Source organism: Prosopis cineraria, unplaced genomic scaffold (genome assembly GCF_029017545.1).
Source record: "Prosopis cineraria cultivar Desert tree isolate PC_DT_omini unplaced genomic scaffold, ASM2901754v1 PC5, whole genome shotgun sequence".
NCBI lineage: Eukaryota > Viridiplantae > Streptophyta > Magnoliopsida > Fabales > Fabaceae > Prosopis > Prosopis cineraria.
The window spans coordinates 11,334,626-11,350,833 of NW_026555336.1; the positions used below are offsets into that span (position 1 = coordinate 11,334,626).

At 28.6% G+C, this 16,208-nt stretch overlaps 1 protein-coding gene across 2 annotated transcripts; it reads right to left on the bottom strand.

Moving 5' to 3' along the window:
- Positions 1 to 3,896: 3,896 nt before the first annotated feature.
- Positions 3,897 to 10,556, bottom strand: LOC129310667 (protein HOTHEAD-like). 2 transcript variants are annotated; one of them, XM_054952576.1, is made up of 6 exons: positions 10,312 to 10,556; positions 7,202 to 7,544; positions 5,364 to 5,671; positions 4,878 to 5,254; positions 4,228 to 4,793; positions 3,897 to 4,110 (listed from the first exon to the last, which is right to left on the bottom strand). In XM_054952576.1, exons 1-6 carry the CDS (start codon positions 10,400 to 10,402, stop codon positions 4,065 to 4,067), a joined length of 1,731 nt encoding a protein of 576 aa, XP_054808551.1. In that variant the 5' UTR covers positions 10,403 to 10,556; the 3' UTR covers positions 3,897 to 4,064. The 2 variants fall into 2 exon arrangements, with proteins under 2 accessions (XP_054808551.1, XP_054808550.1); XM_054952575.1 differs by having other exon boundaries at positions 4,878 to 5,266; positions 10,312 to 10,555.
- Between the last annotated feature and the right edge of the window lie 5,652 nt (positions 10,557 to 16,208).

The following is a 16,208-nucleotide window of genomic DNA, read 5'->3' on the forward strand; positions in this document are numbered from 1 at the left end:
TTAGACTTGGTTCAAGCCTCACAATGGGTTAATGGTATAAGTTATGAGTTTTGGGAACTTAGATGGTTGAAAATCGCTTTAAAAACTGACTTTTGCATCCAAGTGTCTAAAATTCTCATACGGTGTCAGATTGTAACGAAGCTTTTACCATTAGTTAGCCTATTGAATAAGCTTCGCGTGAGCGCTTGAATCACTCAAGTCTTACATTGGATGCGAAAATGACGTGCGTTTGAAGTTCATCCAGAAAAGCTGTCATAACAGCATTGCTGTCATTAACACGTGTGCCGCAGCTTGTGCAAAATGCACCGCGGCGCACGGTACAGCAAACAAACTTGCCTTTCTGTGCCACATGCTGTGGCGCATAGACTAAAACACTCAAAAATGATATTTTTAGCCCATTTTGAAGTGTTTTGCTTCCCAAAACTTTTTCATGCTTCTAATACCTTTATAAATTATTAAGTTTAAGCTCAAACTACAAATTTGAAGGGTTTTTATGTGATCCTAAATTTTCTAAAATTATTTCTAAAAGATTAATAGTTTTAACCCTTATATAGATAATGTGAGCTTAGGCGCAATCTTTGCTCCTAATTATGATTGTTTGTTGTGATTGTGTAGTGAATTTTGGTAATATCAAGGTGGACATTACAAATGACAATTTACCTCCCCCTTTGTTTTTGGTAAAATGGGGTTGAGAAGTAAATTTTTGTTATACTAATGTTTCCGTACTTGTGACATGTGCTAGTAGTCCTAAGTCCATTGGACATGGCCCAGGTGTTAGAAAAAGCTTTTGGCACTCGTTAAGAGTTTTGGACACCCATTTTGTGTAAAAGTGTTGAAAAGTATTAAGATGTGTTTGGGTGTCCAACTTCCTAGTGTGACTTATTTTGAAAGTAAAACTCATGCCATTAGCTAGTTCATGCAAAAAGCTTTTTGTAAACACTTAGATCGCGTTATTCAGATATCGGACGGAGAATCAAGGTGTGTTAGAAGTTTTTCAATTTTGCTGTCAAATGATAGCAGAATCAATAGAAATTTCGTGCAACACGCCACAGCGCAATGTGCATGAGCCGCAGCGCATTGCCCTGTATTACAGCACAAGTTTTATTTTTCAACCGTTTTCGACTTCTTTCACTCCTATGAGGTATCCCATTCTTCCGAAACTTATTTTTACTCTAATATGAAGGATTTTGATTGATTTAAACTCATTGTTATTTAGAAAACTTGGGATCCCTTGCTTTTAAATTAAACCTTGGTAATCACTCTTTGAGCTAATCCCTTGATTACCATGAGTTTTATTTGTTAATGGTGTTTAGTGGAGTAAGAATGTTTCATATATCACAGTGTCTACTACTTTAACATATATCCTATGATTATGATTGATGTGACCTAAAGGTATCATGTTAGGAAAGTGAATGTCTCCTATAAAAGTGGTATATGGGCGAAATGAAGATTACCTTAAATATACACGTCCATGCTCGTATTCAAGACATCCCTTATGAAACAATTTGTTGATTTATAAGTGTGTATACTGTGCATATAAGGGAGACTATCTGAGTCTTAGACTAACTCGAGAGGGATCAGATTACTCATAATGAGAAAAGTGTATATCGATAAATCTAGGACATTAAGGTACAAATTCAATTAAAAATAAATTCAATTTTAAAGTTATTTGTGATGGTCCTTAATAAGATTCTTAGTACAAACATCCAAAGCGAAGGTGTCAAGCCAATGCAGTCATGGTAAAGCACATGGTATAAAAGAGGAAAGAAAAAGGAACAAGATTTATATGAAATTCTCAGGCCCAATATAAGCCCATGGGATTTTATCAAAATATAGAGAAGACTTTGGTTTGAAAACATAATATGCTCTGGGGTCAAATGTGTAATTGTTCCTCAATTGTTTAAATTTGAGAGGGAACGGTTACCAACACATGATGCACGCACGACATTGAAATAACTCCTACCAGTGTGGATAGTTTAAAAAGAGAGCCTCAAAAACATTTTCACAATCAGACAATTTGCTCTCTCTCTCTCTCTCTCTCTCATTCTTTTTCTTTCTTCTCGTTAAGTGCATTTATTATGAAAATCAAGAACCAAGTTGGGTTGCATAACTTTGTTCCCGCAAATGGCATTTATCCAGTACATCATTTTAGATTAGTTTTCTCCTCCAAATTCTTATAACAAATAATTTCCAGCATAAAAAAAAACAATTAAATGTGTTGTTTATGGAATTAACACAATTTTTTATTGTTGTAAAAAAAAACACAATTTTTTTATAAATAGTTCACTTAACTAATTTTTTAAATTTTTATAAAGTTTTATCAAAATATTTTTTGCCAATCAATATAAATAGTTAAATATTAAAAAATATATACTAAATGTTCTGTATTCTAGTAAAAAAATAATAAATGTTAATATTAATATAATTTAAATTTCTATAAGTAATCAAGTATATAAGTTAAATAATATATTTTACTTGTTAAAGAAAGTTGAACAAATTTAATAATATTATTATCCACAACTTTATCAATATTTTAATCTTCAAAAACAATGTCCTTTATGATAATTTGTACATATAAAATTAATTCTAACTAAATCATCTAAATATCTTCAATTCTATTAAAATTAATTTAAAAAAATAATATCTAAATATTATTACATTACAGCATAATTATAATAATTAATTATACCAAACTAAAATTCAAACAGCCTTATAAATCGCTTCTAATCAACTCGTTAATGGTTCTGTTATTTTAACACTTCAATAGCCGTGAAAGTGTTTAAAATGATGCCTTTTCCTTAAATTAGAAATATTTAAACTAATATCAATCTATTTTTTTTTCCTCCATCTCAAATTATAAGACAATTTTATAGGGATTTTGTTGTATTAAAATATAAGATAATTTGAAAAATTAAGGTTTTATTAATAATATTTTTTTAATATTATCCTTCAAGTGAAGAGAGAGAATTGAAATAATGTTGCAGTGTAATGATTAAGTATGTGAAGACATTTTTAAAAATTTATAATTTTACTTAAAAAAGTAAATTCATAAAATATTATTATTAAGCTTTATTGATATGCATAATTTCATCTCAAATTGTCGGCCGAAAGAATATTACATTCTTAAGTGCCACTGCAAAATTATGAATATTTTTTTATTAGTTATAAAGATTTATTTATTTTGATATGTAGCCCTTAATCAATCCAAATCCTGCACAGGGGAATGATATGTTTTGTTGCTTCTTCATGGTTAAGTGTCATTTTCAATAAGGATAGTTTGATAATTTATATAAATTTATTAATAATAAATAAATTTTAAAAAATTTAAGGAGAATTATGAATTGCGAGGGATTAAATTATTATTTATATATTTTAAAAAAAATTATTATTATTATTTTTTATTTATAACCAATCATGTAAAGTCGAAGAAGCCAAGCCCCAGAATTACGCCTCCACGACATACACATGAATGAGCGTGGGAAAATTAAGATGTGACATACACGTTCAACCCAACATCCAATTTAAAGAAACAACACAAGAAAATAATTAAGGACTACTCCAATCCAACATATTAAAAATAAATGATTTATAAATTTTATTTAAATATTTATAATTTTTTTTTATATTTACAACAAATCACAACTTTATATATTAAATTTTTTATTTATTGTTATATTATTGTGAATATAAGAAAGAAAGATATGAATATTTAAGCAAAATTTATAAATTATTTATTTTCAATAAAAATAATTTAATAATTTATATAAAGTTATTAATGATAAAAAAATTTTAAAAACTTTAATATAATTATAATATTTTAAGATATTAAATTATTATTTATATAATTTAAAGAAATTTTATTTTTTATTTTTTATTATTTTTTATAACCAATCATGTATAGTCGAAGAAGCCAAGCCCAAAATTACGCCTCCACGACATCCACATGAATGAGCGGGGGAAAATTATGTGACACACACGTTCAACCCAACATCAAATTTAAAGAAACAACACAAGAAAATAATTAAGGACTACTCCAATCCAACATTCATCCATGATCATCATCATCACTCACCCGTAAGCCTGTGTCTCAACATTTTGACTCCCATGTACCTGCACCATGCAAAGCCATTCAATGATGTTAGTCTATAGATTCACATGGCCGAATTGAATGCTTTCAGAATCTTCATGGTAAGAAATTAACAGAAATTTTGAGAGCGTAGATGATACCTTCCCAACATCATGACAGTGGATTGGGGATTCGTTCCTGGAGATGTCAGGAAGGTTGAACCGTCGATTATGCGAAGACGCTGCACGCCAAGAACCTTATAATCACGGTCCACGACTTTCCCGACTTGGCAACCTCCATGGTAGTGCCATATGGTCATCACCGTATCTCTGCAGTACTGCTCCAACGACGTCGACGTGTTCGCGTGACGGGGCAGTAAGTTCACAGGCGCTTTCGCCGTCAGGTTCAGCAGCATTTCCACTGGCATATTCTGGTAACGGAATGCCGCGAACGCCTTCGACTCTATCACCTTCTCTATTGTGCTTATTCCCTGCACGCACCTCTCTAGGTCTCTCGGGTCCTGAAAGTAGTTGAAGGTCACCATCGGGTTCTCCTTCGGATTTCTGTTCCGGAGCTCCAAATGCCCGGTTGATATCGGACCCATTATCTTCTCGAAGATGAATCCTCCTTGAAACGCTACCCCCTCTAAGCTCTCCATCAACTCTGCAGCTTTCGCTAGGGCTTCCGGTGTCCTCTGCTTCGGTGGAAGTTTAGATAGCTGACCGATCTGCGATTCATGAATGTGATCAGAATTCAGAAGCTAGCTGCGCATATCGAGATGGAGATGACGATAACATAATGTATTGAGTACCCTGGGAGAGAACATTCCATAGTCTTTGGAAGAACCAGAGGCGAAATTCTCGCCGCTTGCAGCTTCGATGAACGAGCCAAAGCTAGTGATGCCGACGGTGCTAAGGAGGGAGATCTCGACGGGGATCGGAGACGGGATGAAGACGGCGTTCATGGGGTTATCGGACATGCCCTTGCCTACAAAAGGTTGGTCCAGGACCACAGTAATGTTATGGGCCTTAAGGTGGGCCTGAGGCCCAATACCACTCAACATCAGAAGTTGTGGGCTTCCCAGAGCCCCAGCTGATACGATGATCTCGTTCTTAGGCCCATTCTTCAGATATGCCCTATGCTTCATCCCCAACGAGTCCCTGAAAATGACTCCACGAGCCACCCTGGCTTTTGATTTGCCTGTTCAGTTTCAGAACTCAGAATTTAAAAGGGAAAAAAAATGAAGATAATGATAAAAGATGAAGGTGAGAAAGAAATGGATGGACGACGTACGGACCTTTGGATGGACTAGGGAATAGGATCTTATGGACGGTGGCATGGAGAAGGACGGTGATTTGTGAGGGATTGGCGTATCGGAGAAGGTCAGCGGCGGTGTGGCGGTGGCCGTGGGGGTCGAAGATGGTGCCGCCGACTTTGGTGCCGTTGATGTGATCGTAAGTGAAGCCATTGTAAGGAACGACGCCGCTTTGGATGAGGCCGTCCCTGACGGCGGATTGCCAGTTGCTCATGACAGGCTGGAAGGCGACCACCTTCTCCACCCACTCGTATGACTCGTTGACTGATTTCCCCTCCCATCCTGCTGCCCTGACAATTCATTTCCCAATCCCTTTCATATCATTCTTTCCGTAAATTACACTCTGATGGTGCGCGCGCGAATTGAATTAAGAGAAAATAGCACCTCTAAATATGACAAATAACCAATTAGGATCATGGTCTTTTTAAAACAAAAAACAAAAACCAAAAAGGTTTTAAAAATAGGAATTTGACTAAAATGACCCAATTAGTAAAAGAATTTTCAATTGAAAAACAAAGGGATTTCATAATTTCCTTTCACTAAAATTTCCAACCAAATTAAAATAATTTAACCTTTAACAAATTTTATATTGGCCAAATTCAATTCTAGTGATCAATTTTTTGAAGTCTAAAGTAAAAAAAAAAAAAATTCCAATTCAAATAATGTGATTTTATAACCCCCATCATCAACAAAAGTTTCATTCCAACTAAAATGATTTCAGTATTTACAAGCTTAATAGTAAAAATATTTTTAACTTAAATAAAGTTATTTTATAATTCCCTTCAACTAAATCTCTTCTTTTTTGTTTTTTGTTTTTCGAAGGGAAGGAGGACTTTCAACAAAATGGGCAAGACATAAATCTTTAATCTTATATATTTAATATATTTTTATCCAATCAAATTAAAACAATAAAGTTTAATGTGTTAATAAATAATTTATAAACAATACACATGTCTTGTTTTAATTAAAAACAAGCATCTTAAATATATAAGATTATATATATATAGATATAAGTTTTCCCTTTGCCAAAATATTAATTTTAAAATTATAAATGGACATGATTGTAAAATTTAATTAAACTAGTCTTGATCGGTTATTTGCAATAATCGAACATCTTTGATTGTAGTTTTTTGTTGAATTAATGAAACGCATTTGCAATATATGTCTGTTGATATAGTACATTTATTATTACCTAATTAAGGGTGTTTAAATTCGATTTAAATTAAAAAGACCGATCCAAACCAATTCAAACCGAAAGAAATCAATTAAAACCAAACAACAATCAAGTCTGTTTCGATTTTTATGATATGAAAATTGATTGATTTGGTTCAAGTTCAGTTTTGAATACTAAAAACCAAATCAAACCACACCAAACTTGATTAAAAAATACTATTTATTTATTTATAAAATATATAACCATTTATCTACAAGAAGTATTTTGTTTTAAATTTTGTATAATAAATTTTTTATTATTTATTAAAATATAGATACATAAATAAATATTTTCAAAAGACTTGAATGAAAATGCATAATATTAAATAATTTTAATCTTAAAAATTTATATTAATTTTTATGATTAATTATCGTTATCACATTGAAATTTATTATATTTTTATATCTCTATTTATAAAAAAAGTTAAAAAGAATTAAATTTAATTTTAATACATAGCATCATTATAAAAATAAAAAAAATTAAATAAGTGTATTAAAATTTAATTTAAATTTTAACCAAACCAAATTAAATTAAAAATAAAACTAAATTAAATTGAATTTCATAAAAATTAATTAACTCTGAGTAAACTGAACGGTTTCACCTATACCTGACATAGTGAGGGCTAGCGCGAGAGTAGAAACCGGCGTTAATGCAGCTTCCGCCGCCGAGAACGCGAGCTCTGGAGTTGATGACACCATCTTCCGATATGAAGCGTTGAGCCGGGGACGTGGGGCTCAAATCAGAGATGGCAGCGCCGAAGGCTACGGCCTCCGTGATGTTAGGGTTGCCGTAGGGGGAGCCGCCGCGTTCAAGCAGCAAGACAGTGGAGTTTTGGGAGAGAGTGGCGGCCAAAGGGCATCCTGCGGTGCCTCCACCGATGACGATGTAGTCGTAGTATGATGCATCTGGAGCTGACCTTGCATCCTTCGTGAAACTGTACTCATTCCCACCTGCATCGACCTCACCATTTCAATTTCAATCTCACCTGAGGCCCTACCTTAATTTACATCTATTTGCCAGTCATCGTCAATGTCATATCCCAAATTCTCAACATACATACATACATTCATATTCTTTCTCCATATCACTGTATAAACTATCATTAATAATTAATTTAAAGTTTTCAAAAAATATCAATTAAAACCTAATTTTTTTAAAAAAATTATACCTTTTTAATTATATCTTCTTAAATATTTTTTATAAGTACCTTAATAATAAAAATTAAAATTTTAATTATTATTTTTTAAAAAAGAGTAATAAATGAAGTAGATATATAGTTAAAAATTTAATTACAAAAATTATTCAATACTTTATATTTTAAATTAAGTAAGACTTTAAAAAAATAAAATACTCTATATCGTAGTGTTATGGGAGTATGTTTGTTTTTGTGGGCATGTGTATATTTCGTTTCATTCTTTGTTTTTTTGTGCGTTCAGAGATTGAACCTGATTACTATTCATATCATACTCCATTTTTAGTATTATCCTTTTTGTAATTGTATGGTTTTTTTTTTTTTTCGGGCTTTTGTTTTCCAAAAACAAATTTGAAAAGATTAGTGATAGGTCATGTTCTTTGGGGTGTCTGAGCGGGAGTCAGCTTCCCTTCACCAAGATAGAGACAAATCTGGACTATCTAAATATTTAATTTTTTTTATTTTTTATTTTTAATTTATATTTTTTAAATAAAAAATATAAAATTTTAATATTAAATTTGGATAATTCATATTAAATTTGAACAGTCAAATTGATACGTTTATTTATTAAATTTTTTTATAATTTGTATATATTTTTATTTTAAAAATATAAAATAAAATAAAAATAAAAATATTAAATTTAAAAGTTTCAGATTTGCCTCTATTTTAAAGAGATAGAGGTGAAGTCAAGTGGGGATAAAATAAAAGGGAATTTGATGGATAGATCAAGATAAATAATTAATATATCAAAATTCCTTTTTATATTTCCTTTTTATATAAAAATTGATCAATAATAGTAATTCGTTATGGTTGATTGTGGTAGCAAGAGATTTTGTTTTTTTTTTGTTTTTGTTTTTGGGTCAAAGTAGCAAAGGAGATTAATGTCAAGAACTTACAAGAGTTAAATGTAATGTATTAAAAAAAAACATACACAACTGTAAAAAAAAATATTTTTATTTAAAAATAAAATAGAGATGAAATTTAAAAATAACCTAAATGTAAAACTATTAAAACTATTTCATTTACACAAGAGTTGCTTCCATTATTAAATGCCTACAGATTCTGGTAGATATTTATTAGCATTAGTATGTATACAGCTGTAAGCACATCAAGTCCCCATTATTCTAGCTACCCCGCATACCCCTTCCCAGCTGAATTTTTACTTCTTAATAAACTTATTTTTAATCTAAAAAGGAAAACATATATTCAAAAGGAACTAAGGACAATGCAAACCAAGTATCTACCTCAAACAAAGTTAAATTAGACTTTCATCAACCACCATATTCAGTAATAAAAGATGAGGATTGATAAAAAATACAGAAAACATAAGTCACAATTTTCTGGATATATACCCAGTGCTCACAGTCAAGAGAATATGAAGTCAATTTCTCCTCCATACACTAGTTTGATTTTGTATGGGTTTTCTTTAAAAATACATTTAAATTACATTTAAGATTTATTTTTATCAAATTTAATAAATAATTGTTTCTTCCAAATAAACTTTTGGAGAATGAAAATTGAAAATCAAACATACCTTTCACTGCGCGGCTTCAAAAACAGGATAAACTTTTTACATAGCTTAGAAATATTTTTAGCACTGGTTTTTTAAATCAATGTAAAAGGCCATTATAAAAAAAGAACTTTTTTTTTAACTAGTCCTCCGATCATTGTTATAATATATTTCAAATATTTTCATGTATTTTAAAAAACTTACTATCTCATTTCAAATTATAAGACATTTTTGGAGAGATTTAGAATATCAAAATATAAGATACTTTAATAAAAATAAGGTTTCATTAATAATATTTTTTTAATATTATTCTTCCTATATATTCTCCTCTTTTTAATACTCCCTTTGGTTTTATTTTTAAGTCATTATTTTCAACATGTTTTATCAGAATCAAGAAAAATATTAAATTTTATTAACCCTATAAAAAAATTTAATAAGCTTTCACTTTTATCCCTTAATATAGACAAAAAGAACTATTTTTAATAATTTTTTCTAGCATTTAATAAGAGCAAATAGGTAAGATAAACACAAAATAGTAAAATGCCCTACGAATAGGACTAAAATTAATTTTCTCTCTACCCTATAAATATAAGAGTGGGGTATTTTTTTACCAAGAAAATATTAAATGGAAGGCATTTTTAAATGTTTATATTGTAAAGTATATAAAATGAGCTTTATTGGTGTGTATTATTTATCTAAAAGTATTCTATAATTTGATATGGAGCAAGCATTATACTGTAAATTAAAAAAAAAAAAGGCTCTCAAACATAAGGAAATCAAACAAGTTTTGTAGCAGACTGTCATGAACTGAATTCCAGGAACTGCTCATCATCTGCATGGAGCTTCGCCTAATAACGATCCAAGTGGGAGTCTTGTACGAGAAAGAAAATTAACTATAGAGTAATTAATAAACCATGTCGCATTCTAATTAAATGATCAAACATTACAGATAAATCTCAGCGACAAGACAAGAGAAGGAACAAGATATAGAAAAAATACACACACACAAACACACCTTTGTGGAAGGAGGCGCAAGCAGGTTGAAGAGAGAAGAGAATCCCGGAAAGTAGAAGATCAAGAATCAGCCTCCACCATAGCACACCCATCTTACCCAAAATGCTTGAATCTTTGTGGATCAAATCGCTCTACTTAAGCCTTACGGTATAAACTCTCTCTGCATTAACGATCACTTGCTGATCTGGGTAGTGTATATATATATCTCTTAAACCCAGAATGAACAAATTATATATATTGCAGAGACTGTTCAGAGCTCTTGCCTTCGTCCATTTATAGGGCTAATAATTAATACATGCTTGCTACCTTCTCACCCTCTCTGAACCATAACTTTCGGCTGTCACTTAAATTACCAATGTCTTTTTTATGTGTGGCCACGACATGACACTTAACTATTTACATCCAAATATTAAATTGGCCTTCTTTTCTTGGTTCGCAGAAACAATACTGAAGAAGGGTACAGTTGGATTTGGTTAATTACACACCTCAAACTGGGAAAGCAACGTCTTCTTTTGGGGTTGCCTCATGCAGACTATCGAGATTATGGTGATGATCTACCTACAAGGATTTGTGTGGCTTTTGTGAATTCATGAATACTGTGCGTCTCATGATGCTTTTTTATTTCAGAGAAAAGAAACATATAACTACTTCCCTCCCATCCAATTGAAGTTATGGGATTTTATAATTCAACCACTAACACTTTGATCCCCACACAAAAAATTAAAAAAAAAAATCCCCAACAACAGACTCAAAATTAAATCATATATTTTCTAATGTCCTAATTATAAGGTAAAGTTAATTAATTTTATTTTATTAAAGAATGCAGTTAATAACTTTAAACTTGTAAAAAAATATTTGTAAAAATATTTGACTTTACAGCTTTGCCCTTCACTAAAATTAACTATCACAATAAAATGTACTTCCTTTATTTAAAAATGTAAGACATTTTTAACTGAATTTCACTTCTCAATAAAGTAATTACTTACTTTTAAATTAATTCTATCTTTTCATAGTTACTCTTATTAAACACTCTATAATAAATATAAAGTTACTATTAATAGGGACACTTTTAAAAAAAGGAAATGATTACACTTCAAAAGACTAAAAATGCCTTACATTTTTTAATATCAAACTCTTTAAAAAATGCCTTACATTTTTGAATGGAGGGAGTATCTAAAAATTAAAAGTTTTCTAATAATAACTTGGTGCCATAAAGGAGTTGTGATAATATTGAAAAAATAATAATTACTATATCTTTGGTTTATATTTAGAACCAAATACTTTATCCATCCTTATATATAAATTGTTTTTAATTGAATCTACCAATAAAAATTTATTACTAGTTGAAAGCACATAAAACCACAACAATTTTTCAATTTTACATCTAATAATGTCACAATTAATATTATAGTGGTAGGTAATAAAGCACATAATTAATATTTTCTTCTATTTTTAAGACAAAGATAAAGTTGTCTAATTACTTAAAAATATTATGATACCTCTTTTATTTAAAAAAATAAAAATTTACAAAACACCTTATATAAATATAGGAGTGACAGGATAAGACATTAAAACTTTATCTCTTATAATTAGGATAAGAGGCAGTATATGGGCTTTGTCCTTTACAACTTTCTCATACTATTGACGCAAATTAGTATTTATTATTCCTTGTAATTCTGACTCAATCTCTTCCTTTGGAATGAAAGAAAAATAGGCAGGGGAAAATTAAGGGAACAAAATAGAAGAAAATTGCATTCCCTTATCCTAACATTAAGTTTTTTCTCTCTTGAAGAAGGAAATTTTTTGGAGGGGGGAGCAAGGGTGAAAAATACATTTTTTCCCCCTTCTAGTTGTCTCTCTTAATTTTTTTTTCTCCTTTTATTTTCTATCCGTTTCAAACAGATTCTAAATGGAAAGAATTAAGTTTTTCTGATATTATTATTTTTTTGTTCATAACATTAGAAATTAAAGGGATATTTCATTTTTTTTTCTAAACACAACTGTATATATGATTGGAAAGATATACATGTTTGAGTATACCTTTTTGATTTTGCTACATGTATGTTATACATTATTTCTCCAAGTCATGACTTCCTTATGTTCTGTTTATAAAACACTTGGAGAAGGGACTTTATGGTGCTTTTCATATATATATAAGACACCACATATATTGATTATTTACTGTTTTTCTCTTTTAACCATATTCAATGTTTATGTGAGAAAGTAGATTTTTGTTTTCTAGATAAAATATAATTAATAATTAATGACTTTTAAATTTTCCATGAAAAATTTTGAAAGTGACTTAAAAATAAACTGGAATAACTTATACTTATATGTATATGAATATAGATATTTGTCAACGTAACATTAATATGAATTAATATTACATGTAGAAAAATATACACATAATCAATTGAGTTTGGTTTATTGACTAACTAAAAGCTAAATCAGTAGTATTATATTTAATTTAGTGATATTATATATATATATATACATATAATATTTAATTTAGTGACCATGAAATAATCAACTTCGCCCCTCTACCTTTCTTTGGCCCTTTTTTTCTTGTTCTTCCTTCGAATCAAAACTCGAAAGCACTATACAAGTTATTTCTTGCCTGTGTTTTTTATTAGCTTTTGTATAATAAATTGATGATATATCAGTTTCATCATTTCATTTTTTATTCAATTTATTCTTTTTATTTCTAGTTTATTGGTTATGTTTTCAAGTATATTAGATTTATATTGATTTTAATATTCTTAATTTATTGTTGTATTGTACTATAATTGATAATTTCTCTTTATTATTATATATTATAGTTATAAACAAGTTGTGCATGTATTGCTTTAATAGTTTTAAAATATATTTGAAATATTTAAAACTGATATGTAAATCTATTTTTTTAAAAGGCTTCCAAGTCAGTTTAGACTTTAGGTAGGTTTAAATTTGAGACATGAAAAAAAGCCTTAAAAAGGTTTAAGGCCAAGTTTATGCTTTTAACATATCATGCCGGCTCATGGCTTATTTAACTAAAACTTTACTTGGGTTAACATTTTTTCACCCTTAGAAACAACTGTACCTTCTTATAAATTCTAGTATTTTACTTTGCCTATTTCTATTTACAAGCCATATTTTGTGAATTCATGCAAAGAAAAATCAATTAAAAGTAGTCGAATGTCTCAAAATTATCCACAATTCCACAAAACATCTTTAATTGAATGCAAATCATTTACTATTCCTCTCAATCCCTCCCTCTATCATATACTTCCTCCATTCAAAAATATAAGATATTTTTTAAGAAGTTGGATGTTCAAAAATGATAACATTTTTAGTCTTTTGAGATATTAATGAATGACTTTATATTTATTGTAGGGTATTTAATAGGGGTAAATATAAAAAGATATAAGTTAGTTTAAAAGTAGGTAATTATTTTATTAGGGGATAAGATTTAGTTAAAAATGTCTCATATTTTTGAATGAGGGAGTATATAATTAGTACTATTTCATTTTTTTAATATAAAATGAAGTTAACAAACTTTGTGCTTATTAAAAAATATTAGTTATATCATTAAAATTATAAAATTTGTATATATATATATATATATATAACTTTTTAGTTTTACTTTTCTACGTAATTAATGATTATAATAAATTATTTTTTACGAATTCAAATGGAAATAAATAATTATATAAGGGATAAAATTAAAAAAAATTAATTATTCTAACTTTGTTTTATATTCACGAGCAAAAAAATCTTTCAAACTTCGTGGTCTTAGTTAAGGTTAGGAGAAGTATTTAACAATATTCTTGATTCATAAAATTTACAAAAATAACTTTTATATATATATATATATATGGTAAATACAGACAACAAAACCAAATAGAAACGGAGGTAATGTTTATACTTCATATTGAGATTTATTATTGAGACTTGAGAGCGATGAGAATGAAGGTGAAATACAGCAGAACTCCCCAATTCTATTTATGGGACAGAGAAAGTATTTGTTTTGATTTTATTTATATGACACTTAATAATTATTGTATGTATTTTTACCTTTTTACTCTTGTTAAATGTTGAAAGGATTATTAAATGTTAGAGTATTTGATTTTTTAAATATATATAATTTAATAGGGCTAAAATTAAAAACTTATTAAATGATCAAATTTCTCTTAATTTAAACTTATAAATTGCTATTGAATTCTTACAATTTTAAAAAGAAAATTTGTGAATCTCAAAACAAAATTTATTAATGACATTTAATATTTTCAACACTTAAAGAATATCAAAATTTTAAATACAAACTTATGGATTACTGTTAAATTCTTATGATTTAAAAAAAAAGTTATGAATCTTAAATAAAACTTATGAATGACAATTAATATTTGAATGAAAAATAATTTAATTATTTATATTAATTTTTAATGACAGAAACGTTTATAGAAACTTTAAGAAAAGTATGGCATTTGAGGGATCAAAATATCATTTACATAATTTAAAGAGATTTTGTTGTCATTTTTCTTAGCTTTAAACTTGTAAAAAAAACTTTTTTTTGTTTGACTTATAGCTTTTCCCTTCACTAAAATTAATTATCACAATAAAATGTATCTAAAAATTAAAAATTTGCTGATAATAACTTGGTGCCAAAGGAGAGCTGTGATAATATTAAAAAAATAATTATCATATATTTGCTTTATATTTATAACCAAATACTTTATCCATCATTGTATATAAAGTATTTTTAATTAAATTTTGCGTATCAATAAAAATTTATTATTAGTTGAAAGCACATAAAACCACAACAATTTTTCAATTTTATCTCTAATAATATCACAATTAACATAATGGTGATAGGAAATAAAACACACAATTAACATTTCCTTCCCTTTTTAAGACAGCGATAAAATTATTTAATTATTCAAAAATATCATGATATTTATTTTATTTAAAAACAAAATAAATTTTTACAAAGTACTATATATATAGAGACAAGGGAGTAAGACATTAAAACTTTATCTCCTATATATATATAGATATATATTTGTCCTTTACAATCTTATATATAGATTAAGTTATAAGTAATTCTGATTAACAATTGGGGGGAAAATTAAGGGGAAAAAGTAGAAGAAATTGCATTCCCTTGTCCTGACGTCAAGTCTGTTTCTCTCTTCAAGAAGGAAAATAGTGGGGGAAGCAAGGTCGAAATTACGTTTTTGCCCCTTCTGGTTGTCTCTCTTAATTTTTTTTCTCATCTTTATTTTCTTTCCATTTCAAACAGATTCTAAATGACAAGAATTAAGTTCTTTTTATATTATATTTTTTGAGAGAATCATATTTAAAGGACTATTTAAAAAAATTATTTGCGGACAAAAACTAATACAAAATGAATTGATGTTAAAATAAAAATATGACTTGTTATTTCTCAAATAAAAGTTGTTGTTAATTTTTATTTGCAAATAATTTTTTTGATGAGTCCTTGGATGTGATTATGCCTTATTTTTTTGTTTATGACATTAGAAATTAAAGGGATATTTGATTTTTTTTAACTAAACACAACTGTATATATGATTGGAAAGGTATACATGTTTGGGTATGCTTTTTTGATTTTGCTACATATATGTTATACATTATTTCTCCAAGCATTACTTCCTTCTGTTCTATTTATCAAACACTTGAAGAAGAGATTTTACGGTCCTTTTCATTTATTAGACACCACTATTAGGAATTGTGCGTTAGGATCAATCATTATACTAAGAATATTGTTATTTAATAAATTTCTCTTATGTTATCATATTAATTGCATATTCACTATGATAATTGTATCCTTAAAAAAACTATAGTAATTATCTTAAATATTTTTGGTCGGTATCTATGAGGGATCATAGATGAAACAAGATTAGT

What these genes read in the sequence shown, in the direction of transcription:
- LOC129310667 (XM_054952575.1), bottom strand. Translation starts at nt 10,402, where the DNA reads ATGGGTGTGCTATGGTGGAGGCTGATTCTTGATCTTCTACTTTCCGGG. An exon ending in ATTCCCTAGTCCATCCAAAG is followed by an intron (nt 5,267 to 5,363) that starts GTCCGTACGTCG and finishes GAAACTGAACAG; the next exon opens with GCAAATCAAAAGCCAGGGTG. An exon ending in ATGGAATGTTCTCTCCCAGG is followed by an intron (nt 4,794 to 4,877) that starts GTACTCAATACA and finishes CATGAATCGCAG; the next exon opens with ATCGGTCAGCTATCTAAACT.